General features: G+C 51.9%; 2 protein-coding genes across 10 annotated transcripts in view; both read left to right on the forward strand.

The window, feature by feature from the left end:
- The window catches only part of LOC128825723 (claudin-4-like), a 35436-nt gene that overhangs the window by 1879 nt on the left and 7192 nt on the right, over positions 1-26365 (forward strand). For 3 of the 9 annotated variants that reach the window (XM_054008476.1, XM_054008471.1, XM_054008480.1), the window contains exon 2: positions 2260-2345. The exons of 1 other annotated variant lie outside the window; for it this stretch is intronic. The gene's annotated coding sequence lies outside the window, so the exon portion shown is untranslated. Of the gene's footprint in view, positions 1-1523; positions 1653-2259; positions 2346-12276; positions 12936-20881; positions 20906-26365 lie in introns of those variants that run through there. 5 more of the 9 variants (XM_054008474.1, XM_054008479.1, XM_054008475.1 and 2 more) reach the window with 4 other exon arrangements.
- On the forward strand, positions 14205-15691 carry LOC128825724 (claudin-4-like). The gene has a single exon (XM_054008481.1). The coding sequence runs from the start codon at positions 14550-14552 to the stop codon at positions 15177-15179; it is 630 nt and encodes a 209-aa protein (XP_053864456.1). The 5' UTR covers positions 14205-14549; the 3' UTR covers positions 15180-15691.

Here is a 26365-nt window from a genome sequence, read left to right on the forward strand (position 1 = left end):
CAAAGGGGAACAGAGTCTCCATGTGAATCCAGCCCAGAATCTCCAAGGAGCCGCCCCCACGAATGTGGCTGAGAGAGAAGGCCTGCCTTTCTGACTCCCCATGCGCCATGGGGAGGGGTGGGCTGGGCCAGGCTTCACCTTAGCGGGAGGGTCCGCAGCAAGAGCCCCCTAGGATGGGCTTGATGCAGTGGTTAGAGGAAGGTCAGAACAGTCAGACTACAGTCACCTCCTGGGGTGGGGTCTCTTCCCCTGCACCCCCCCCCCCCGTTCCCCAAAGGGCAAAGCACTGGGATAAACAGCCTGGGCAGAATCTGCTCCCGACTTCACGTGGGCCCAGGCAACAGGGGCTCAGGAGTCACGAATCACAATGTTTGTGAGCAGGAGGGCCGTGCCACGTGACTCCCACCCCACGGAAGCTGCACCATGGCAAGGCTGAACAGGGCTGCGCTCCTGTCACTGTGGTGTAAAGGGGAGGGAAGGAGGTCTGGGGATCTCCCCCCCCCCCGAGCTGCCAGAATGGTTTCCCCCTAATTATAGGCCCCTCAGTCTGACATCGAGCCCAGGCAAAATAATGGATTGATGGATTGACTGATACGGAATTTGGTTCATAGAGAATTAAAGGAGGGTAATATAATTCATGTCCATCAGCACAGGCTTATGGAAAATAATATAATATATTGAGATATACCATCTCATAAAACTGGAAGGGACCTTGAAAGGTCATTGAGTCAAGTCCAGTCCCCTGCCTTCACTAGCAGGACCAAGTACTGTCCCTGACAAAAAAAATTGGGTTTTGGGTTTTTTTCCCCCCCAGGTCCCTAAATGGCCCCCTTAGGAATTGAGCTCACAACTCTGGGTTTAGCAGACCAATGCTCAAACCACTAAGCTGTCTCTCCCTATCTCATCAGATGAATTTGATATCTTCTCTTGTGGAGATGACAAGTTTGGCTGGTAAAGGGAATAGTGTTGCTGCAATAGACTGAGACTTCTGTACGGCGTTTGACACAGTACTGCAGGCCATTTTGAGTATTAAATTAGGACAATGTAAAATTAACATGACACACATTAAATAGATTAAAAGCTGCCTAACTGTTGGCTGAAAAAAGTAACTGTAAATGGGGAATTGCCATTGAGCAGATGTGTTTCTAGTGGGATTCCACAGGGACCGGTTCTTGGCCCTAGGCTATTTAACATTTTTATCAATGACCTGGAAGAGAACAGAAAGTCATCATTGATCAAGTTTGCAGATGACACGATTGGGGGAGTGGTCAGTAATGAAGAGGTCAGTGATACAGATCGGGTGGTAAACTGGATGCAAGCAAACAATATGTGTTTTAATACAGCCAAATGTAAAGTTATCCATGGAGGAACAAAGAATGCAGGCCATACCTACAGGATGGGGGCTGTGTGATGAAGTGGGAATGTTCATAATGTTTTCTCTGAATACTGTGTGGGTGCCTCAGTTTCCCCTATGCATTTCTTAAGTACCTAGGTGGTGGGATAAGGGTGTGTGATTGTTGCAGAGCCTGAGAGGGCCAGTGTGATGGTGTCTACACAGAAAATGGCCGACACCCTGTCTCCTGGCAACTGATGGCTTGGGCCCCTCCTCTGCAAAGGTGCCAACTGAAGGTGTTGGAGAACAAAGGGATCAGGTGACTTCTTTACCTGGGAAAGAAACAAAGGCCAGAGGAGGGGCTTGGGGGGGGGGTTCAGTTTGGAGCTGGCTGGGAAAACGGAGGGAATGCCCCAGGGCTGGGGTCTAAGCTCCCTGCCCCCCAAGATGGACCTGACTGAGGCGGTCCTACAAGCTCTGTTTTGGACTGTGTTCCTGTCGTCTAATAAACCTTCAGTTTTACTGGCTGTCTGAGAGTCATGGTGAATCGCAGGAAGTGGGGGGTGCAGAGCCCTGACTCCCCCACCCTCCGTGACAGGCTGTATCGTGGGAGCAGCGACTCTGAAAAGCATGTGGGGGTCGTGGTGGATAATCTGCTGAACGTGAGCTCGCAGTGTGATGCTGTGGCCAAAAGGGCTAATGCAGGGGAATCTTGATCAGGAGTCAAGAGGTGATTTTACCTCTGTATCTGGCAGTGGTGCTACCACTGCTGGAATCCTGTGTCCAGTTCTGGTGCCCACAATGCAGGAAGAATGTTGCTACATTGGAACGGGTCCAGGGAAGAGCCATGAGAATTATTATTAAAGGATTGGAAAACCTGCCTCTGGGCAGGGGCTGTAAACACTTCCTGTCTGATTGTGTTTCAGGAGCTGGGCTGCCAGATCCTCTCCCTTCCAGAACACACAGACGCTCTGTTGTTGAGTATCTCATGAGGGTCCTTCTTCAACAGCAGGTAAATCAGAGCTTGGCGTCAATGGCAGCTCCTGTCTTGGCTAGGAGAGCAGGCGGGGTAGGATGCAAAGAACAACAGACGGCCTGTCTGCCATCTTGCACTAGGGTGTGTGTACATGAGCCAGGGCCCCTCCCCGGAGCCCTGCAACTTGTGCTGTGCACCAACAGCAGGAGGTCAGTGCCTGCTTCCCCAGAGGGCCCCTCCAGCTGCCTCTGTAGGGGAAGGTTTGCTGTACTGAGAGGGGCGTTGGGAAGGAAACTTTCCCTGCTGCTCAGAACTCTCCTGGGGACCCTGCACAAGGGCTACACTGCAAAGCAAGGGAGGCCTCTGACTGCTAGATGCAGTACCGGGGGGGGGGAGGGGAGTTCCCGTGGCACTAGCATGCTCCAGGCCAAGGGCCCACGCCAACCACAGTGCTCCATGCCAGAGGCCGATACGGCTGGAGCACACCATGCCAGTGGCCCTCTCTGCTACTGAGAGACAGAGAGCGTGGGCATATGTAATGCACATTGGTGACATGGTTTAACTTGCCAGTTCCTTCTACTAGATTTCTCACTGTTCTTTGGATCTGTATTCCTTAGCTAAAGTACAAGATGGAGAATTTATATAAATCTTTGAGGCTTATTTGCTTTAAAAGGTGTGTTGGCTAATAAGAAATTACAAAAAGCAGAATACAGATGGTTGGCTGATAATATTTACAATGTCAAAATGGAATTTAACATGAAAAATTACAATTATCAAGAGATGATAAATCAGTTAAATGCATTTAAGGTCTTATCACAACCTTGTTACAAAGGTAACATTTGTCCTAGTTCTGTACTAGTCTGGTGCAAGTGATTGTGGTTCCAGCATGGAATTATGGATCCTTAATTACAGCTCCGTATTTACTTCCCATCAAGATTATATCCCAGTGGAATTATGGAACTGCTCTTGTCAGTTCCACCTAACAATTCTACAGCAGGATTTAGAATTTTAGACAAATTACTTGGTTATCAAATAATGTTAGTTTTCAGTTCAGAATGACCTTGCCTATGACTCAGAGCCATACTTTGCCACTTATACATGCAGAAGACTATCATACGCTAAGCCCAAACTGTAATAATTTTGAAGCTGTTCTAAATTCTCTGGAATTTCACCAGCACTGCGGGTTCTTATGCCACTTTAACCAAAGGTTCAAATAGTGGTCAAATCATTTTTATTGATTTTTTTGTTGTTGTAATTTTTCTTGTTTGTTTCTTTATACAAAAATGAATTACAGCAATAGTGGGAAAATCTTTAGTTTACAAGCCAATTCAAAGTGTCTTCCTCTTTTTGTCTAATTCTCTTGAAAGCTATGTAATTTTTAGGTTGACCTCTTTAACACTCAGGATTTGACAAAGTAACTTTTGCTGCAATAAAGCCCAGCTTTCAATTACATCATTATTAGGCTGAGGTAGAGTGATGAGTTTCTCTTGTCCTAGCACTCTCAACTGACATAATGAATCAGCATGACTTGTAAATAACTAAGACTAAACGTGGTAGTGAAATACAAGTACACATACATTTGAGTCATTCAGAGGGTTTTAATTAAGGTACATACTTTCTGAGAAGCATTTAGCCTAACATGACCAAGTCATCACATGAATAAAAGTTGTTTCTGCTACTTATCAGTTGGAACTGGTATGAATGTAGGTTCTCCAGCTTAGCTTCACTGTTGCAATGACTGGTTCTTGAGTTAGATCAGAGTTCATTCAGGTGAGTCACTCAAGGCATTAGAACAGTTGGAGTCTTACTCTTTTTCTGAATTTTGCAGTGGTCTCCCCAGATAGGACTTTAAAAGACATTCAGAAAGGAACTTATTGCATTGCAACCCAGAATCCTTAGACATCCTGCTGCCTAGTGGAATTCTGAGCCCTGATTTAAGCTAATGGCTCCATTATACAGTGTGTGGGGAGAACCAGGTAGGTAAGACGGGTTCTCGGAAGCATGCGGAGTGGGGAGCTGCCTAAGAAAGCTAATAGGAAATGCTGAGGAGAGGGGCAGGGCTTAGCTCTCAGATTCATAAAGGTACTTAGGTACCTAGCTCCCATTGATCCCGGCCTGTCAGGCCAGAGGCCTATTTTTTTTATTAGGATTCCCAGTCTGGCAGTCCCGCCTTTGTCTGATTTTGAGCAAGGCCATGAATGCAGCTCTCCCAGGCGAGTGCCCGAACTGCCAGGCTCTTGGCTATTCTGGCACGTGTTTCTGTTAATCTGACTTGTTGAAGCCGTTCCATTTCCTATAACCATTGAAATATTCATTGGGCCAGAGCGAGTGTGCGAGTGATTCTGTAGCCCAGCGCACTCACGTGGGATGTGGGAGAATGAGGTTCAAGTCCCTGCTCCAAATCAGGAAGAGGAGGGATTTAAACAGGGTGTGCCCTAAATTGCTGTGCTACTGGCTGTCCTGGGAGTGCGTGCACACATGCGAGCCTGCCCCTGGCCTGATCCTGTAGGCATGGTCTGAGAACACCTACCAGATCGGGTTCTGCTGTGGAGACGGGTGGGGAATATTTCGTTTGAGCAGCCAGTTGATGTGTCAGCAGGAGCGAGGCCTCAAAGTAACTCGTTAGCTGTGGGGTGGCATCAGTATTTAGGCATCTTTGCCCATGCCCACCAGCAGAAAGTGAGGTGCTGGTGAGGTTAGGCCGTAGGTCAGTGGAGGTTTTGAGAATGCCAGTGGCATCTAAATGTTGGATTGAGCCCCTAGTGGGGCAGTTAGGAGCCAAAGTATCCTTAGTTGTTACCCAAAAGAGGGCACACTTGCTGGCCAGGTGACGACAGTCCCGTTAACAGTCTCTCTTGTCCAGATGTTTCAACTTCAGGTAGTGACATATTGAACAAAACATTGTTTTCATTCATGCCTCTGGGGAAAGCTTGAAATGTCAAACCAGAAGATGAGTTTTGTCCCCTCTCCTCATTCTCCTTTATGGCTTCTTGCAACTTTGTCTCTGGATAATTCCCCTTTCTTTGTGCAAACTATTTTGTGCCCTATCAGTTTGTATAGTACATGTTGGGCCATCCACTGAATACCCACTGGCTCATCTCCAGTCAGTAACCTGCTTCCGCAAGTTACCTTCCGTGGGCCCCTCTGTGGTGAGCTCCTTTGGCCAACTCTATGCAACTGCATGCTCTTCCCTTAGCACTCTGCTGTCTGCAGTCATGGCCATTTTGAAGTCAGTCTTTCTAGAAAGTCTCCTCGCACTCCTGGATGGCTCTGTCCTGCAGCAATGTCAAGTCATTTGACTTATTTGCTTGGTCATCACCAACAGGAGAGAGCAATTAATGAAATCGCACAAAGCAACTGTATGCATCTCTGTACCAGTCCTGGATTATTCCCTGAACCTCGTAATGAGGTTAGTAGACGTGCCATATGCAACAGGCTCTCCGTGCAACTGCCAGTCATACAGCTTCAGCATGACACAGGGCTGCGTCAGCTCCTTTAATGCAGAATCAATACCTCGGGAGATGTCGTTTTGTTAAAGTGAGTTCTCTTTCTTGCAGAGGGCGGGTGTGAGCACCAGGGTCCGTGCAGGCCCTTTCTTCAGGGCCCCGTTTGTGGGTCGCACTGACACGTAACCCCCAAATAAAGTAACTCAGCACAGCTTCAATAACTATCTTTACCTAGGCCCAGAGCTTCTTTGCCTGACTCTCCTGCTCCTGGCACTCTTCCCTTGGCCTTGCAGCCCCTCTGCTGGGGCGGGGGGAGCCCAGGAGCCAGCCTGCTTCCGGTAGCCCCCCTCTCACACTAAGCCCTTCAGGGCCTAGATCCACACAGGCATTGTAGTGCCTGACATTTAGGTGTCCTGCCGCGAAGCGGCATTCCCAGCGGGGCGGTTAGGTCCCAGGCCCGGATCCCCAATAGGACTGGGGCGTTGCAACACTCAGCATTTCGGCATTTAGAAGATCACAGGAACAAACTGCTGCGCCCCACAAAGCCTGGACTAGGCACCTAGGCTCCCTCTACAAGGCACGGGGAGTGAGAGGCACCTCAGAATGCGAGTCACCAAAGCCAGGACGCTGGGCGGGGAGCTACCGGGGTTAGCCAATGGGAGATGGCGACGAGATGGATGTTTCCTAAGCCCCGCCCCTCCCTCGGAGTTTGGTACCTAAGTCCAGGCTGCAGCGCGGTGCCTATCTCTACTTGTGATCCATAGCGGGAACCCCTCTGCTGGAGTCCGGTCGCGTAGGTGTCTAAGGGTATGTCTAGGCTGTAATAACACACCCATGGCACTGAGCCTCAAAGGCCAGGTCAGCTGACTTGGGGTCACAGGGCTCTGGTTGCAGAGCTAAAAATTGCAGTGGAGACATTCGGACTCAGACTGGAGCCTGGGCTCCAAGACCCTCCCCCCCCAGGGCTTCAGAACCTGGTCTCCAGCCAGAGCCCACACCTCCCTACTGCTATTTTAAGGCCCCAGAGCCCAAGCCCTGCGGACCCGAGTCAGCTATGGTCGTGCCGCGGGGCTTTTCTTGCAGTGTAGACATTCCCTCCCTCATTCCTTGTCAGAATGAGCTAGGCGCCTGCCTCAAGAAAGAGCTGGAGGAAGAACCACCTGCCTGGTAACTTTTTGCTCAGTGACTAGAACACTCAGCTGGGATGTGGGAGACCCAGGTTCAAGTCCCCCTCTGCAAGAGGGGAGAAAGGATTGGAACAGGATTCCCAGGAGTGGGTGCTAACCACAGGACTATGGGCTAGTCTGCTGGTGAAGCTGCTCCAGTTTGGATAAATAATTGAAGAGTCATTGAAGCAGGGGGACTGGACCTGGGCCTCCCACCTCCCACGGAGGCTTACAGGCTCAGCCTCTCTCTGGCCCTATGACTGTCTGTATTTATCCAAAGTGGAACAGCTCCCACAGAAGAGATTGAGTGATCCTTTGTCTTCCCTCAATCAAAGCATCCTGTAGGTCAGTGATTACAGCACTCGTTTGGGCGGTGGGAGGCGCCTGTTCAAATCCTTTCCCCCCCCGGCAGAGTGGGGATTGAAGCTGAGTCTCTCATGTCCCAGGTGAGGGCTCTAACCACTGGGCTAAAAGTTATAAGGTGGGCACCGTCCAGAGTCTGCACGGGCCCGATTCGGTAGGCAGCCTCTGAGCATGTCTGCGGGATGGGCTCCATGGATGCGACGTATGGAGGACTGCCCCTCTTCTCCTGCTCTGTGGCTCATGCTGGGGCTTGGGCAGGAGAGAGGCGTCCAGACAGTGTACGGGTCTAGAGGCAGACATGTAGATGCTTAGGGATTTGGCATTTGTGGATCTAAGTCCTGGGGGTTTCAGGTGCCTAAAGTGTTAGACAGCTTCTTAGCCAGGATTTTGAGGATCTAAAAATTGGGCTTAGGCACCTAAAGTGGCAGTTGGGCATCTAATTCCCCTTGTGGGTCCAACTGTGGGTGCCTACTCGGGGCTGCAAATTCCACTGGGTGGCAGGGCACCTAGGAGTTAGGCACCAGAACACCTTCGTTCCTACTGTCTAATAGTATATCCCAGTGGTGCTGGGGGAGCTGCTGCTCCCCCTGGCATGAAGTAGTAATAACAAACACCAAATACATGGTTTCCATGGTTTCCGTCATCAGCACCCCCACTATAAAAATTGTTCCAGCACCCCTGGTGTATCCAATATATAATTTAATCTACTATAGCTCTAGTACAAATGGATTGGTCCTGCTTTGAGCAGGGAGTTGGACTAGATGACCTCCTGAGGTCTCTTCCAATCCTAATCTTTTATGATTCTACGATTCTATAAGCATAAAGCATCTAAAATAGAAGAGGAGGTAAAAGAGGAAGATACTTCACAACCTTGCAAGAGTTTGTGGTTCAGCCTGGCTAGTTAGCTTTATTCATCCTGCATCCTCAGTGTGACACATAAAGAGCACCTGCTGTTTGACATGTTCAAAGGCTTAGACCTGAGTTAGGATTCTTGCCTGTGTGGCTGTCTATAGCATCATTGTTATAACAAGCTCCATCATTTTTTCATCACTATGCCCAAAAATCATAACTGTGAAGATGGCAGTTCAGATCCATCCTATTTTTGCTACTAGAGAGGCTCTGTGCTGGAGGGGTTGTGGGGAAGCGGGGGACATACTTGTGCATGTGTTGGTTGTGTGTGTCCCAGAATTAGAAAGTTTTGGGAGGAAATTATTAAAGAGATTCATCTTATGACAAAATGCATCCTAGAGGGTCCCCTGAACTGCTGACTTAATGCTCCAGTAAAGGAGCTACATTTTGAACAGAACCACAAATTAATTTCTTTTTTATTGTTAGCTGCAAGATTTTGTAATGCATGTTATTGGAAAAATATGACTTCTCCTCCTATGGAATTGGGGTAAAGGAACGTATGGACAGTCCTTGTAACGGAAAAGCTTTCATACCCAGTATGTACATGAGAGAAGCACTGAAAAGAAGAAAGGTATTTAGAAATTTGGACACCTTTTTTAGTGTACTCAGAGGAAGAGGGCTCTGTAGCCAGCAAGCCAGAATCTTTAGCGAGGTTCTTTAAACATTAACCTGATCCCGACTAAGGAATAAGCCATGGACGATGGAGTATGTGAGCATTTATTGTAATTTTTCCTTTTTAAAAAGAAAATCATGACGCAGACCCCCAAAATCCTGAGATTAAAAATGTGGTTTTGGCCTGTCTTCTGACATTTGCATACCCCGCTTTGGCAGCATATACAGTGTTGGCTGCTCTTCCACCTGTACCACGGGGAAGATGCTTTTGGTTCCTGCTGCATGAGCTCATGCTAGAGGACCAGCTGCCCCAAAGAGCTAAAGGTCTAGGTTGAGATTCACAAAGGGCACGTAGACACTGCAGCACCTAACGTTTGGGCACCGTGCTGCCTGCTGGTATTCACAATGCTGAGTTAGGCACCCAGGCTGCCCCCCAGTGCATGGGGTGCCTAGGAATGGGAGTCACAAAATCCAGCAAGCCGCGTTGCCTAAGCTAGCCAGTAGGCCAGGCTGAGTCCCTCCAAGGGCCGCAGGACCTGGAACCGGTGTTGATTTTGGTTCAGTTCAGTGTCAGGTTCAGTTGCATTCAGTGTATTTGGATTCAGTTCTGGTTCAAGACAAACACCCCCCCACACACCCCTCCGCTCAGTTACTGGCACAAATCAAATTTCAATCTTAGTGGAAGTAAATTAAAAAAAAGAGAATTGAAGCTTAAAATGGAAACTGTTTCAATTTTTGAACATTTATTTATTGTTTAACGTTAGCTTTCCATGAGTTTTCCTAGTGTTTTTGAAACAACAAGGAGTCTGGTGACACCTTAAAGACTAACAGACTCCTTGTTGTTTTTGTAGATACAGACTAACACGGCTACCCCCTGATACTAGTGTTTTTGCGTTGTCAAATAAACATGACTATTTTTTATGAGCAACTTGTTTGAGCGAACATCTTCTAGCATTTGCTCTATCACATTGGACCTTGGGGGAGGGAGGAGGATACATTTGAATTTGGGGCCTGCAGTGGGGCAGCTGGAGGGAGGAGCTGCCCAGGGGCCATGGGGGGAGCCCTGGTTGGGAAGCCATTACGGTTCCTTTGGGCTTGAAGAGTTATTGTTACTTCTGAGACCAGGGAGCATCTCACCTCTTTTCTGCCCAGAGGGGAATCTCAGAGACCATGGGGCCCCGGCTGCCTTATGCGGTGCAGTTTACCCTCCCTGTCTGCTCGCATGGGCTGCCCTCCTATTCTCATTCTCCTCCTCAGACTGTGCCAGCTCTTTCTGGTAGCGAACAGGTGCCAATGTGGTATTTTGTTGGAGGGGCGCCGGACTAAGGGGGGCCATGGCCCCATCACTTTTAAAAGTGCCCTCCCACTTTTTACTGGCCATAAGAGGAGATGGGGAAGAGGGGGCGGAGAGGAATGAGCAAGGGATGGGGTCTTGGGTGTGAGGGGCGGCATGAGGGTGGGGCATCAGGGGAAGGGCTGGCACGGGGGGGCAGGGCCATAGTTTGGGCACCGGTGGCCTCCCCACTCTTAGGAGCTTCCGCTGCTCCTGTTTTGTTGTCTTGTTTTATAATGAAAATAAGATCACATTTTTTTTTAATATTGAGCTAAAAAAATGTGTAACCCACACACCTCCTGGGTGTGGTGCTCTGTCCTCTCTAGTGGCACTGAGCGAGAGATTAATGGGTGTGCTACAGCCTTAGCTAAGGCCCAGGTGGCTTTTAGCTCATGCAGTAGAGGCTCACGCAATGAGGTCCCAGGTTCGATCCTGATGAGCGGGGTCTGTCAACGTTACAAACGCAGACCTTTTATTTTAACTGGGAACCCACAGTTTTTTCAGTTCAGTTCTGGTTCAGGACCAGGAGGTAGGACAAGGCTGGGGTTCAGGGTCAGTACCGGTTTGACGCCCTGACAGAGAGGTGCCTGGAGAGTGGCAGTTAAGCACCCGAGTCCCCTTTGAGACTCCCACCCCTAGCGTAAAATAGTGAGTTTGTGGTCTAGGGGCAGGAACTAGGACTCACCAAACTCACCTCACGGGGAAGTCACCAAACAGCCATTACATGGGAACAGGGTTTAACATTGCTGAGCAGGGCAGGATTCTACGGGCTCTGTAGCTCATTAGCAAAGGCCTGAGGCCATTAGTCCCCCATGAGCACTTATCTGCATGAATGAGACTGTTCTCAGGAAAAGTAAGTTCTGACCTTTTTGGAGCTCATACAGGCCCCATCTCCCCTTTCCAGACAAACAGGTAAAATCTCCCACACACTGCTGTCCTTCTCAAACAGTCTACAATAAAGTGCCCCACCCTATTCTTAAAGTGCAGTTCCCATTAGCCATAATATAAACACTAAGAATGTAACAGCAAAACATGTATTAAGAAAACATCCAAATTCACTTCTAAGTACAGAAGTGTTACACTAATGCAACAATATCTGCAGGTTTATTTATGCATATTTTTTCACCACTATATGGGAAATCCACAGAGTTTGAACATCTAACTTTCAGTTCTATAACCCAGGTTCCACCTCGCTTACAGGAGCACCTGATGGACCAGACTATTAGCACATATGTGAGCCAGTGGGTGCCCACAGTGGTCTCCTGGCTACAGCGAGTGTAGCCGCCTGCATGGAACTTGTCTGCATGCACATGGCTAGCGTGCTAGTTGCAGCAGCTCTGTAAATAGTTCTCTTAAGAAAGAGCGAGGTTAGTTTTACAAGCATGGCATCCTCCCATGTTATTACCAAGGAGGCAGTACATGGCACAGACAACATAGTCAATTGCAGCACTGCCTTTGTCTGGGTCATCTGGCTGACTGACCCCTAACTGTCTGCGTGTACAAGCTGGAGCCTTTATTGCTTGAGCTGCCTTAGCGTGGAAGCAGTTGCATTCATAAACCTCTTTATGTCGTCTAGTCACTAGGGGTTGACACAGAGCCAGACTGGGTTAGTGTGGGTTACAGAAACTCCTGTACTGGTACAGACCTTCTGAGTGGCAAAATGAATGTGCCTTCTTCCCCTGTTGTGTTCAAGGCCTGGGTTCTGTTCCAAGCTGTACCTGAAGTGATCTTTTTTCTCAGGTACCTTATCTGTGAAACACATCAGTGATAGTTGCCCCCAAGGCAGCAGTACGGTGCCTAATAAGGGTAGTGAAGTGTCCAGCAATATTAACAGCCATCAGTGGATGACCAGGTATTAGAACTTAGGCTCTCTAGGCTTATACTATTGTGAATTTTCCACTAAGCTACTAAAGAGGGTGATATGCCCTTGCTCTGCTTATAAGAGTTCCCCTTGATAGTCTGTGCCTGCTGCTCCTGACTCCCTAGATGCATGTCAGTCATCTGTATCCAGGTGAGTCATCTGTATCCAGGTGGTGATGTAAGGGGAGCATCAGGAGGACTGTGGCTGTGGAAGGATCACAGTGGAGGTGACAATAACCAAGGTGATTTAACTGTTGGGCTTTTGTTTGGTTGTCTAGATTCGTCTCTGGTCTCCATGCTGTCACACTGCCCTAGCCTTGGGCCATGAGGAGAAGCTGGAGCACACAGTTTGTCCCTTGGGGTCTCCTCCCACACTGCAGGAGTCCGAGGCTCCCTCACAAGGTTACTCTGCTGTTTTCCTGCAGCATCTGTGATCCCCATTGCTCGCTAGGCTGAATTCAGGGATCTGGGGGCACTGGGTCCTGTTGTTCTGCCATTCCCAGACAGTCCCTCCCGGATGGTGAGGTGCAGACTAGGGGGATGGGGGAGGTTCTCCTCAGTGGCTCTGATAGGCTCTGATTTCTGGATCAGATACTTGTCACGAGTGGCCACTGGCTGTGTGTCTGGGCTGGTGTCGTGCTGCTCTCTGGGAAGGACCAGGGGTTCAGGACCCTGCTCCTGGCATTCTCCAGGAACTGCCCATTTTCACTCGCTGGGTCTGGGCAGCGGTCATGGCTGCCTCGAAACCACAGCGATGGGTGTGCAGAAATGCCTAGATAGCTAGAGGGGTTTGTCTGGGGATGGATAGAGATTTCTCCATTGTCTTCTATCCCCCCAAGTGCCTGTGACCTCTCCATTGCCCGCTGGTGGCTCTGCAGGGCTGTGAAGCTTGGGGCCCAGCTGTCTCTCCTGCAGTGGATTTCCCTTCGGAAGCAACGTAAGATCCCACTTGTGTCCCAGCCCAAGCTAAGGCCGTGAGTCAGCAGTAACTAGTTGTGCTCCCAATGAGCGCACCCCATGACATGGACCCACTGGGACCTGGGGTGGGGTGGGGAAGTAGATCTGTCTTGGGCTCCCCAACACCCCTCCTGCGCCTTTGCCCTGATAGCAAGGGTTTCTCAGCCAGGTGTACCGGGCCCATTGGTGGTGCTAGCTGCGTGCAGACCTGAGGGATTGCCACAGCCCAGCTATCAGTCCCAGCTGCCCCAGGGCAAAAGGCAGGTCTGCACCACTCCCTGCCCCAGTCTGTCTGTTCCTCCCCCAGCCTCTCTCTGGGCAGGGATGTTGAGGAGTGGCCTCCCAGCCGCATTCTGGGCTGAGTCAGTGATTGGGACAGCATGGCGGTGTGGTGGCTGCAGGCGCCTGTGTGACACTGCTGTGCTGGGGAGGAGGGAGGGAAGGATGCTGTGTGATGACAGTCCACAGAAAGCTCTTGTGTGCAGTGCTTGTTCACAGGGACCTGCCCCCGCCCTTCCTCTCTGGCAATCCTGCAACAGCCAGCCGCTCAGACTGGTTTGGGGCTCTCAGTGATTGGCGGGGCCAGACACACTGGGGACACCACATCCCTGAGGCCTGATTCATACCTGGATGCTGTCAACAACCAGCTTTGGTACAAACGAGGGCAGCAGCTTGTGCTCTACCTCCTGGGATTGGGCGGGATGAGGTGACAGGCTCCCAGCAGTGCACACCACAGTGGGCTGTGCTGCCCAGTGGGGAGGGGCCCAGAAGGCAGTCAGTGACAGCTGTGGAGAGCCCAACCCTATCACAGCAGTGACCCTTGAGAACGCCATTCTACAGGGGGCGGAAACTGAGGCACGACATGGCCAAAATCACACAGTGGGTCAATGGCAGAGCTGGGAATAGAGCCCAGACTCCTTAGACCAGGGGTTCTCAAACTGGGGGTCAGGATCCCTCAGGGGGTCACGAGGTTATTACATGGGAGGTCACAAGCTGTCAGTCTCCACCCCAAACCCCACTTTGCCTCCAGCATTTATAATGGTGTTAAATATATAAAAAAATGTTTGTAATGTATAAGGGGGGGTCGCATGCAGAGGATTGCTATGTGAAAGGGGTCATCAGTACTAAAGTTTGAGAACCATTGACTTAGATGGTTGACTCTCTGCAAGCTTCCTCCCCTCCATCTGCAGAGCCTGCTTCCCCCCCCCCCCGCCCATTCCCTGGGGGGCTCTTTCCAGTGGAACTTTAGCAAAGATGGGGAAAATCCTAAATTAGGACAAATGGTGGGAGGTGTAAGGCAGCCCAGCTGTGCGCCCCTGGGAGCAGCCTCCATGGCAGGGTGTGAGAGCTGGTCCCTCTGTAATCTGTCCTGGAGCATCACTGCTGTGGTGAGAATGCAGAGCCCAGGAATCTTGGGGAACTGGTTTTACACATTCTGTCTGTGCAAAGTGGATGGAGCAAGGGGGATGAAACTCCACCCACTACAGAGGCATATAACATCTCCGAATGGTCCAGCCGTGGAGCATTGCACCTCCGCTTCCAGGGACACCAGTCAGCTCTGTCTGGGCTTGTGCGAGGCAGAGAGCAGGGAGTGATGGCTTCTATGGGGCTTCAGGTGCTGGGCATTGCCCTTTCTGTCATTGGCTGGCTGGGCACCATCCTGTGCTGTGGGCTCCCCATGTGGAGGGTGACGGCCTTCATCGGGAACAACATTGTGGTGGCTCAGATCATCTGGGAGGGGCTGTGGATGAACTGCGTGGTGCAGAGCACGGGCCAGATGCAGTGCAAGGTCTACGACTCCATGCTGGCGCTGCCCCAGGACCTGCAGGCGGCTCGTGCCTTGGTGGTGATCGCCATCGTGCTGGCCGTGCTCGGCCTCCTCCTGGCCATCATTGGAGGGAAATGCACCAACTGCGTGGAGGACGCTTCTGCCAAAGCCAAAGTCATGATCGTCTCTGGAATCATCTTCATCATTGCTGGCATCATGATCCTCATTCCCGTCTCCTGGTCAGCCAACAACATCATCCGGGATTTCTACAACCCTATGGTCACCGAGGCGCAGAAGAGAGAGCTGGGGGCCTCCCTGTACGTCGGCTGGGCTGCATCTGCTCTCCTGCTCATCGGGGGGGCCCTGCTCTGCTGCAGCTGCCCCCCCCGGAATGAGAAACCCTACTCTGCCAAGTACACGGCTGCTCGCTCGGTGCCGGCCAGTAACTACGTCTAGGGACCGTGCGAGCTCTGTGCCTCCCCCCACCCTGGGGGCCACCCCGCCCACCCCAACAAGACAATCAAGGAGCTGCCATCCTGTCCAGATCCTGCCCACTGCTCTGCTTGTACCTGGTGCCTCTGCCTGAGCCCAGCTCTCCCCCCTGTGGCCCTGGACCTGATGGCTGAACACAGACAGAAGCTGGCAAGGAGCTTCCCTAAGGAGAAGACTGTGGCCTTTCCGTGAGCGGGGGCCTTGGCAGAGCGGCTCGGCCTCCTGAGAGCAGAAGCTCCCGGTGCCAGGGCTGGCTGGCTGCTCAGACACGCCCTCAGCAGATCCCTGGCTGACAGGTGCACAGGCCCCAGTGCTAAGAATCTGCCACTGCAGCTTGTTTGTGCCAGTGCCAGAGAGCTCCTGGCATTCCCCAAGGTCACCGAGCGAAGCCAGCCTGGGCTTGGACCTGGCTGCCAGTCAGGGCTCTGCTGGGCATCTCCCCAAGGCCCGGCTAGCTCCGGCGTTGTCAGCCAGCCCCCTCGCAGCAGGGGAGCTGGGGGAAGGGGGCGGGGGTGGGGGGCAGGGTAGTAAGAGAATTTGCAGGTGCTTCTCTGTTTCCCTTGAGATTTCAGCTGGTTCTTTAATCCGAGTTAAAATGGAGAATAGATTAAAACCGTCCCTGACTGCTCTGGCAGCGCCGTGCTTCAGGGGGACAGAGAGATGACGCTGGGGCAGGGCAGGTCCTCCCAGCCCAGCCCCTGCAGAGGAAGGAAAGCTGCAGCGAGACCCAGGTGTTGCCACTCCTCCCCTGCAGCGCCTGAGGGAAGGGTGGGGGCCTCTAGGCCTCCTTCCAGCACCAGAACTCGGGTCTCCAGCAGGTGCTGGCATTTCGGACGGGCCCTTGCACAGCTTTCAGTCTGAGACTGCCTTATTAGAGTGAAACTGCAACAGGGCCCCTTTGTGTGTCCACGTGTCTGTCAGTGTCTCTGGCTGGGTGTGCGTCATGTCTCTGTGGCTGGGTCTCTGGGTGTGTCTCTGAGTTTCTGTGGTGTCGTTCAGTGCATGTCTCTGTCTCACTCGCTCTTGGTGGCTCGGCCAGGTCTACACTAGAAACTTCTGCTGGTAGCGCAGTGTCATGTAGGGGTGTGATTTGTACCACATTTCTGTGCTGGCAAAAGTTGCAGAGAAGGTGCAGGAATACCAGCATCGCTTGTTTCTCTCAGGGAGCCAGGATAAGCTGTATTGGCTACAGCACGCTTGCTGGGACAAGCTGCAGCTCCCCTGGGGGGTTTGCCCCCATAGCTGTACCTATAGAGCCATACTGGCCAACGCTCCGAGTGGAGACAGGGCTCTGGCCTGCTCTTAATATCCATCAGACAGTGCTTGGTTCAGAGGGCCCATCCTGAGGGGCTGGGCTGCTGAGCAGGGAGCTCTTTCCCGCCGGCCCACCCCTGCCCTGTGTTTCTGCTTTGACCCATTCTCAGGCCTGTATTTGTTTAGCTGCACCTGTGATTTCTGTGTCAGCGGCACCCGCAGGAGGGGCAATGCTGGGGACTGGATGTCAGTGGCCCAGCTGGACAAACCGGTTTGGGAGGTGGGAGCAGAGCCAGGCAGGTTGAGCAAGAGCAGAAAGGAAAGGTGCTTCCTCTGGTGGCACACACCCTCTCTGGGAGCCGGCTGCCGCCCATCTCCGGCTGAGACTGGAACAGGGGAGCTGCACCCGGACCACTGCAACGGGAACAGCCTGGAGGCTGCCCAGTAATCAGCTGGCTACAGCTCCTGTGGGCTGCCGTCCCTGGGGAGCGGAAGAGCCACTGCAGCAGGCACTGGGCACATCCCGTGGCCTGATGCTGGCTCCCAATTATACAGCCTAGACCAGGCAGCTCCAGGGCTCGCCTCTGGGAAGGGGCCCCCGTAGGTGTGGCTGATTTGCTTCCCCAGTGGAGACCCATAGGCTGCCCCCGAGAGCTGGAGCCTGGGGCAGAGCTCCGCTGATGACAGCAGAGTGGCTCTGGGGGCTGGGCGTGCCAGGAGGAGGACGGGCGGTGCGAGCCGGGGCCCTGGGATGCCAGGAGAGTGCTGGAAGGGGGTTGTGCCCCAGAGTGACATGGGAGCCCTCTTCCACAGACTGGGGGCCAGGCTGTGATCTTCCTGCCGATGTGAAATGTTAATAAATGAGTGCGATTTTCTACATTAAACTGCAGCTGCTCCAAGCCCTGCTGTGCCGTGTCTCGTTTCCCCGTCGAACGAACGCAGGCTGAGCGTGGCCCATGCCTCACAGCAGCTCATTCACGGGTGCTGTAGGCAGCTATGGGGTATGGGGCAGGGGATGGATGGGGGGCTCCAGCATCAGGGGTGCAGGCCTATTACAGTAGCAACACTTGTCTTGAACTACCTGCCCGGGCCAGTGCTCCCCATACATCCCACATCCCCCCGCAGAGACCCACCCATGGCCTGTGCTCCCAACACACCCCACGTCCCCCCTCCAGAGCCCCACCCAATTCCCAGCCTGTGCTCCACACCCCCTCCCCCACATCCCTCCTCTGGAACCCCACCCCAAACCTGTGCTCCCCACACACCCCAGGTCCCTTCTTCAAGAACTCCACCGCCAGCTTGTGCTCCCCACACACCCCATGACCCCCCCCTCCAGAACTGCACCCCCGGCTTGTGCTCCCCACACACCCCATGTCCCCCCTCCAGAGCCCCGCCCTGGCCTGTGCTCCCCACACCCCCCCAACATTCCCCCTCTAGAGCCCCACCCCACTCCTGGCCTGTGCTCCCCTCACACCCATGTCCCCCCCTCCAGAGCCCCACCCTAAGCCTGTTTCCCCCACACATCCTACATCCCCCTCTCCAGAACCCCTCCCTGCCCCCAGTCTGTGCTCCCCACACACCCAACATCCCCCCTCCAGAGCCGCACCCCACTCCTAGCCTGTTCTTCCCACACATTCTGCCACCTCCCCAGTTGCTGGGCCTGGGCCTGGTTGCTGATTGGGACAGTTTATCAGGGATTGTGGTGGATTCATAGAATCATAGAAGATTAGAGTTGGAAGAGACCTCAGGAGGTCATCTAGTCCAACCCCCTGTTCAAATCAGGACCAACACCAACTAAATCATCCCAGCCAGGGCTTTGTCAAGCCGGGCCTTAAAAACCTCTAAGGATGGAGATTCCACCACCTCCCTAGGTAACAGATTCCAGCACTTCACCACCCTCCTAGTGAAATAGTTTTTCCTAATATCCAACCTAGACCGCCCCCACTGCAACTTGAGACCATTGCTCCTTGTTCTGTCATCTGCCACCACTGAGAACAGCTGAGCTCCATCCTTTGGAACCCCCCTTCAGGTACCTGAAGGCTGCTCTCAAATCCCCCCTCACTCTTCTCTTCTGCAGAATAAATAAGCCCAGTTCCCTCAGCCTCTCCTTGTAAGTCATGTGCCCCAACCCCCTAATCATTTTTGTTGCCCTCTGCTGGACTCTCTCCAATTTGTCCACATCCCTTCTGTAGTGGGGGGCCCAAAACTGGACACAATACTCCAGATGTGGCATCACCAGTACCAAATAGAGGGGAATAATCACTTCCCTCAATCTGCTGGCAATGCTCCTACTAATGCAGCCCAATATGCCGTTAGCCTTCTTGGCAACGAGGGCACACTGCTGACTCATATCCAGTTTCTTGTCCACTGTAATCCCCTGGTGTAATCTGAGGTACTGACCATTTTTCAGTGAAGACGGGCTGTATTTCTCAAAGCTGTGCTCTGGGAATGACTGTGGAGCACGTCTCCGGCCTGTGTTATATAGCAGGTCAGGCTCGATTGTCACAGTGACCCTTTTGGCCTGGGAACGTAGGAGTCTGGAATGGGCAGTGGGACTCTGCTGAGGAAGACTGGGGCACAGGGCTTGCCGGGTGAGGCAGCAGGCAGGCTACTGGGGAAATGAAGGATCATCCCCTTGGGGGTAGCAGGGGTCAGGCTGGGGCCACCCTTGAGGTCTCAGTGCATTGCAGATGGGAGTGAGGCTCCCAGCCCACACCACGAGCTTGAGCTAGTGCATTAAAAAGAGCGGCATGGTCTTTGCAGCGCTGGCAGCAGCTCCGGCTAGCCACCTGGTCCAAGCTGGCCTGAGCCCTGGGTCTGAGCTCTGGGCACTGGCAGAGCTAGTGCGAGTCTGTCTGCCCAGGCTGGGGATCATAGTACCCAGTTGCAGTGAGGTCTGCTATGCCAGCCCCGTCCTCAGGTCCATTGTGGCCCCAACACCTCTACTGACAGGCCTTGCGCCGCACCCCGGGTCTAGGTGAGTGACGAGCTGAGGGAGGTTGTGTCAGGGGACACATGGCCCTGAGGAGAGCTGCTTCCCCATTTGCTGCTGGCTGTGGGGGCAGCAAGGTCGTCTCCTCACTGAACGGTGCTGTCCCCATGTAGCGCACTCAGGGCTCGCTGACCCCTGGCTTAGGAGGGAATAAGGGTGCCACACACTGGAGTATGATCTTTATTTCCTGGCCCCAGCCACCTGCCATGGTTATAGCCTGGTCACCTTGTTATCAGTTATACCTCAGATAATATGGCCACTGATTAGTCCATCTGTTAATCCTTTCATTTCACATGATTTAGCTTTATTACAGAGGCCTGCAGATTTGCCAGCCCCCTGAGCTCCAAAATAACAAAGCCAGGCCCCCCAAATCATTAGAGTTTTAAAAAATTGTAAGTTGGGGTCTCTGTTTACCTGCTGGACTTGGGGGAGCCCATTTTCCAGCTTTTCTCTGCAACCAGGGGACTAGGAAATCACTTTTTAAAAATGAAAGCTGAAATTCTCCCATAATCACAGGACTCCAGGATCTGGTGCTTCAATCACAACATCAAACATCACAAGACTCACCATAAAATCACAAGAGATGGCAACACTTGTGCATCTTTGACATGCTCCAGGGGCTCATGTGGCAGCCAGCCTCTAGTGAAGAGACCGTGCCTTTCCTGAGTGACGTTCTGGCCAGGATCACAGTATACTGGGCACTGCTGAATGGCTTTGTCTTGCAGTCCTCTCCCACCCCCACTGGGGCATACTGTAGATCTCCAGCACCTCTGCACCTGCCACATGCAGCAGAGAGAAGGATTCCACCCTCCCTGGCTTCTCTGTAATCCCACTTCCTGCAGCTGCCTCGTCCAGTTCTCTCCCAAGTTCCCTTCTAGCCTGAGCGAGGCAGGTTCATAGTTAACAGATTTCAAGGCCAGACGGGATCATTGGGATCATCTAGTCTGGCCTCCTGTATAACACGGGCCGAAGAACTGCCCCACAATTGTTCCTAGAACAGATCTTTGAGAAAAACATCCCATCTTGGTTTAAAATTTGTCAGAGATAGAAAATGCACCACGACCCAGGTAAATTGTTCTAATGGTTAATTAGTCTCACTTAAGAATGTAAGCTTTATTTCCAGTCTGAATTTGTGGAGCTTCAACTTCCAGCCATTGGATCATGTCACACCTTTCTCTGCTATTTTGAGGAGTCCATTATTAAATACTTGTTCCCCATGTAGGTACTTACAGAATGTGATCAAGTCACCCCTTAACCTTCTCTTTGTTAACCTAAATAGATTGAGCTCCTTGAGTCGATCACTATAAAGCACTTTCTAATCCTTTAATCATTCTCATGTCTCTTCTCTGGACTCTCTTCAATTTATCAACATCCATCTTGAATTGTGGGCATCACAACAGGACACAGGATTCCAGCAGCAGTCACATCAGTGTCAAATACAGAGGTAAAATCACCTCTCACTTCTATTGGAGATTCCCTTGTTTATGCATCCCAGGATCACATTAGCCCTTTTGGCCACCACTGCACACTGGGAGCTCATGTTCAGATGATTATCCCCCATGGCCTCCAGATCTTTTTCAGAGTCCCTGCTTCCCAGGACAGACTCTCCCATGATGTAAGTGTGAATGACATTCTTTGTCCCTAGATGTATCCATTTACATTTAGCCGTATTAAAATGCACATTGTTGGCTTGGGCCAAGCTTACCATGTGATCTAGATTGCTCTGTGTCAGAAACCTGTCCTCTTCATTATTTACCATGCCCTCAATCATTGTCTCATCTGCAAACTTTATCCATGATGATTTTATGTTTTCTTCGAGGTCGTTAATAAAAATGTTAAATAGCCTAGGGCCAAGAAAGATCCCTGCAGGATTGCACCAGAAACACACCGTTCAATGACGATTCCCCATTTAGAGTTACACTTTGAGACTTATGAGTTAGCCAGCTTTTAATTCATTTAATGTGTGCCATTTTAGTCTTGCATCTTTGTAGTTTTTTAATCAAAATATCATGCAGTGCCAAGTCAAATGCCTTACAGAAGTCTAACTATATCGTATCAACATTATTACCTTCATCATCTAAACTTGTAATCGCATCAAAAAAGATATTTAGTTAGTGTGACAGGATCTATTTTCCATAAACCTGGGGATACACAGAGGTCTTCTGGGGGTCCATCAACTCATCTAGGTATTTGCCTAGTTTTACAACAGGCTATGCAAAAACCACTAGCAAAGTCGGTACAAACTAAAATTTCATACAGTCTATGACTTGTTTATGCTGCTCTGTATACTATACACTGCAATGTAAGTACAATATCGATATTCCAATTGATTTATCTTATAATTATATGGTAAAAATGAGTAGGTATGCAATTTTTCAGTCATAGCATCCTGTGACACTTTTGTATGTTTATGTCTGATTTAGTAAGCAAGTAGTTCTTAAGTGAGGTGAAATTTGGGGTACGCAAAACAAATCAGACTCCTGCAAGGGGTACAGTAGTCTGGAAATGTTGAGCGCTACTGCCATAAACCCATGTTAATTGGCATTAATTACATTACTCTCTTTTACATTACTCTAATCAAATCCCATATCGCCTGCTCCATTATCTGGCCTGGGATGGACGTAAGCCTAACAGGCCTATACCCAGGTCATCATTTACCCTTTTGAAATATTAGTACAACATTAGCTTTCTTCCAGTCTTCTGGAACTTATCCAGTGTTCTAAGACTTATGGAAAATCAACATTAGTGATGAAGCAAGCTCCTCAGCCAGCTCTTTTAAAACTCTTGGATGCCAGTTATCTGGACCTGTTGATTTAAAAATGTCCAACTTTAGTGGCTTCTGTTTAAAATCCTCCTAAGATACTAATTAGGGTTACCATTCGTCCGGATTCCCCGGACACATCCGGCTTTTTGAGCTAAAAATAGCGTCCGGGGGGAATTTGTAAATGTCCGGACTTCCCTGCCCAATGCAGAGTGCGCGGGGCTAACAGAGCAGCCGGCCAGATGGTGCCACTTACGTGGGGCTCCAACAGCCAGAGAGAGCCCCTCCTCCGCCTCCCCTGCAGCAGAGATCACTCCCTCCCTCCCTGCATTCGCAGATCGGCTCCGGCAGTCTGGAGCTCCTCCCCCGCTCCTCCTCCACTGCCGGGACGAACGGCTCCGGCCGTTCCTGAGCAAGTTCACAGAGACGTTAGGCGAAGGCCAACAACAAGGGGGCCAGGGGGTTGGAGAAGGGGCAGGGAGGTTTTAGATGGGGCAGTCAAGAGACGGGGGGGGTGTCGGGAGTTCGGGGGGGGCTTTCTGGGGGGAGTGTGGATAAGGTTTTGGGCAGGTAGGGGGTAGGGTCCTGGGGGGCAGTTGGGGGGGGTCTTAGGAGGGGGCAGTTAGGGGACAAGGAACAGGGAGGCTTAGGTAGGGGGTGGGGTTCTGGAGGGCAGTTAGGAGCAGGGGTCCCAGGAGGGGGCAGTCAGGGGACAAGGAGCGGGTGGGGGTTGGGAGTTCTGGGGGGGGCTATCAGGGGGCAGGAGTGGGGAGAGGGATCGGAGCAGTCAGGGGACAGGGAGCAGAGGGGTTTAGATGGGTCGGGAGTTCTGGGGGGGGCTGTCAGGGGGTGGGGAGTGGTTGGATGGGGTGTGGGAGTCCCAGGGGTCTGTCTGGGGGTGGGGGTGTGGATAAGGGTTGGGGCAGTCAGGGTACAGGTGGGGGTAGGATCCTAGGGGGCCAGTTAGGATGGGGGGAGGGTCTCAGGAGGGGGCAGTCAGGGGACAAGAGGCAGGGAGGCTTAGGTAGGGGGTGGAGTCCTGGGGGGCAGTTAGGGGCAGGGGTCCCAGGAGGGGGCAGGCAGGGGACAAGGAGCGGGGGGAGGGTTGGGGGTTCTGAGGGGGGAAGTGGGAGGGGCAGGAGCGGGGCTAGGGCAGGACAGGGGTGCTGCTAGGGCGGGACTCCTCCCGTCCTCTTTTTTGCTTGCTGAAATATGGTAACTCTAATACTAGTGGAATGGAAAGAGTGTTATCATCTGATATGACTACATCATCAGTTTTCTTCCCAAATACAGAACAGATATATTTATTGAACACTTCTGCCTTTATGGCACAATTTTTGATAATTCTGCCATTTCCCTCTAGCCATGGACCAATGCCATTGTCAGGATTCCTTTTGTTCCTAATATACTTAAATAGACCTCTTTTATAGAATCATAGAAGATTAGGGTTGGAAGAGACCTCAGGAGGTCATCTAGTCCAACTCCCTGCTCAAAGCAGGACCAACACCAACTAAATCATCCCAGCTAGGACATTGTCAAGCTGGACCTTAAAAACCTCTAAGGATGGAGATTCCACCACCTCCCTAGGTAACCCATTCCAGTGCTTCACCACCCTCCTAGTTAAAAAGTGTTTCCTAATATCCAACCTAGACCTCCCCCACTGCAACTTGAGACCATTGCTCCTTGTTCTGTCATCTGCCACCACTGAGAACAGCTGAGCTCCATCCTCTTTGGAACCCCCCTTCAGGTAGTTGAAGGCTGCTCTCAAATCCCCCCTCACTCTTCTCTTCTGCAGACTAAATAATCCCAGTTCCCTCAGCCTCTCCTCGTATGTCATGTGCCCCAATCCCCTAATAATTTTTGTTGCCCTCTGCTGGACTCTCTCCAATTTGTCCACATCCCTTCTGTAGTCTGTAGTTCTGTGGGGGCCCAAAACTGGACACAATACTCCAGGTGTGGCCTCACCAGTGCCGAATAGAGGGGGATAATCACTTCCCTCAATCTGCTGGCAACGCTCCTACTAATGCAGCCCAATATGGCGTTGACCTTCTTGGCAACAAGGGCACACTGCTGACTTATATGCAGCTTCTCATCCACCGTAATCCCCAGGTCCTTTTCTGTAGAACTGTCGCTTAGCCAGTTGGTCCCCAGTCTGTAGCGGTGCATGGGATTCTTCCATCCTAAGTGCAGGACTCTGCACCTGTCCGTGTTGAATCTCATCAGATTTCTTTTGGCCCAATCCTCCAATTTGTCTAGGTCACTCTGGACCCTATCCCTAACCTCCAGCTTATCTACCTCTCCCCCCAGCTTAGTGTCATCTGCGAACTTGCTGAGGGTGCAGTCCATCCCATTCTCCAGATCATTAATAAAGATGTTGAACAAAACCGGCTCCAGAACCGACTCCATCTTTTGTCCTTAATGCTAACACCTTTTATTCCATCCTGACCCCAAGTGAGGAGGGCATGACACACCCACAACAGCTCTGGGAAGAGATGACCCCAGCATCTGATGTGGGTCAGGGTGATGAACAGATGACACTTGTAACATGTCAGTTTCCAGTGACTCCATGGGCTCCTGTTACAAAGGAGGGGCTCTGATGTGTTCCCATGGTTAGCAGGAACTTCTGCAAGGTCAGGAGGATGGGAGCCACCCAGGGGCAACAAATGCAGGGAAAGGGGCCAACAGGCCATGGCCCTTCCCACGTTTCACCACAGGCCCAGCCCCGCCCGGCCCAGGTAAGAGCAGCCCGGGGAGCCTGGGCAGCTGTGGGGAGCTGAAGACCCTCCACCTGCTCAGGGTGGGGGGAGGGGACCAAGAGCAACCCCCAGCCCATGTCCCCACCCCCCAAGCTCCTTGTCCAGGGCAGATGGAGGGGCCATGGCTCTTACCATGCCCTGGCTGTGGCTCTAAAGCCCTCAAGGCCCTGCCCTCCGGCCAGGCCGGGAAGCAGAGCCAGGTCGGGGTAACAGCTGTGCAGGCAGCTGTGGGGAGCCACGGACCCTACACCTGCCCTGGGCGGGGGGCCCGCAGGGCAGGGACATGGGTAGGGCTGCTCTCAGGTGGATGGGCCCAGACTCCCCAGCCCAGCTCTGGCTTCTGGCTTGGCCAGGGCCTCAGGGGAAGAGGAGGAGCAGGGGTGGGGCCACAGAGGAGGCATGGCTATGTGGGCCCCCCACTTTTAGGAGGAATCTGTTGCCCCTGAGCAGGGGCAGCTTTATGTATTTTGCAACCCCAAGCACAGCAGTGAGACAGTGAGGCAGCCTTCGGCGGCGCGCCTGCGGGAGGTCTGCCAGTCCCGCACCTTCGGCGTACCCGCCGCCGAAGCCGCGGGACCGGCGGACCTCTCGCAGGCATGCCGCTGAAGGCAGCTTGACTGCCACCCTCACGGCGACCAGCAGGCTGCTCCCCGCGGCTTGCCGCCCCAGGCACGCGCTTGATGCGCTGGTGCCTGGAGCCGCCCCTGCCCCTGAGCCCACCCCAGAGAGAGAGAGAGAAGAGGAAGGAGCCGGAGCAAAATGGAGGAGAGAGGAGTGGTGAGCAGGGAAGTGAGACTAAAACCAAAGACAATGGAACAAATGACACAAATAGCAGTGTAGTTTCTTTGGGGCGTGTCCACTCTGCAGGGCTTTGTGACACTACCTAGTGAGCCACAGCTGTGTCTGGTAATCAAACACTATCACTGATTCATATGCTGTTGTTTTTACTTCATTCCATTCTGTAATGAGAGCCACATTTAGTCAGCCAGCGAGTAACTTCCTAGTTACCAGGAATTGCTGAGCATTCTTCGACAGTCCCTGCAAAATAACTCTCTGCAGCTTCTGTGGTTAATGACACCTTCCAGTCTGACACATGACCAGCTAACCACAGCAGGACAAGCTACAGCTCAACAGGCACCCCTACCGAAAGCTCAGCCTTCTACAAGCCACTCAGAGCTGGTATCCCTTCTTTATTACAGCAGTGGGAACCCTTCAACTAGCCAGCTCTTTGTTGAAACTGGTGCAAACCCTACAGGAAGCCTGTAACTAGGAGAATATGTTAGAATTCCGGAATTACTTTCAGAACAGTTAAGTGATGCCGAGCACTAGGGTCTCCTAACTCTTTCTGATATAAAACCAGATTTTCAGTTGCTTATAACTTTGTCAA

The sequence above is a fragment of the Malaclemys terrapin genome, chromosome 18 (assembly GCF_027887155.1).
Source record: "Malaclemys terrapin pileata isolate rMalTer1 chromosome 18, rMalTer1.hap1, whole genome shotgun sequence".
Classification (NCBI taxonomy): Eukaryota; Metazoa; Chordata; order Testudines; family Emydidae; genus Malaclemys; species Malaclemys terrapin.

Coding starts and splice junctions, on each gene's coding strand:
- LOC128825724 (XM_054008481.1), top strand. CDS start 14,550: ATGGCTTCTATGGGGCTTCAGGTGCTGGGCATTGCCCTTTCTGTCATT.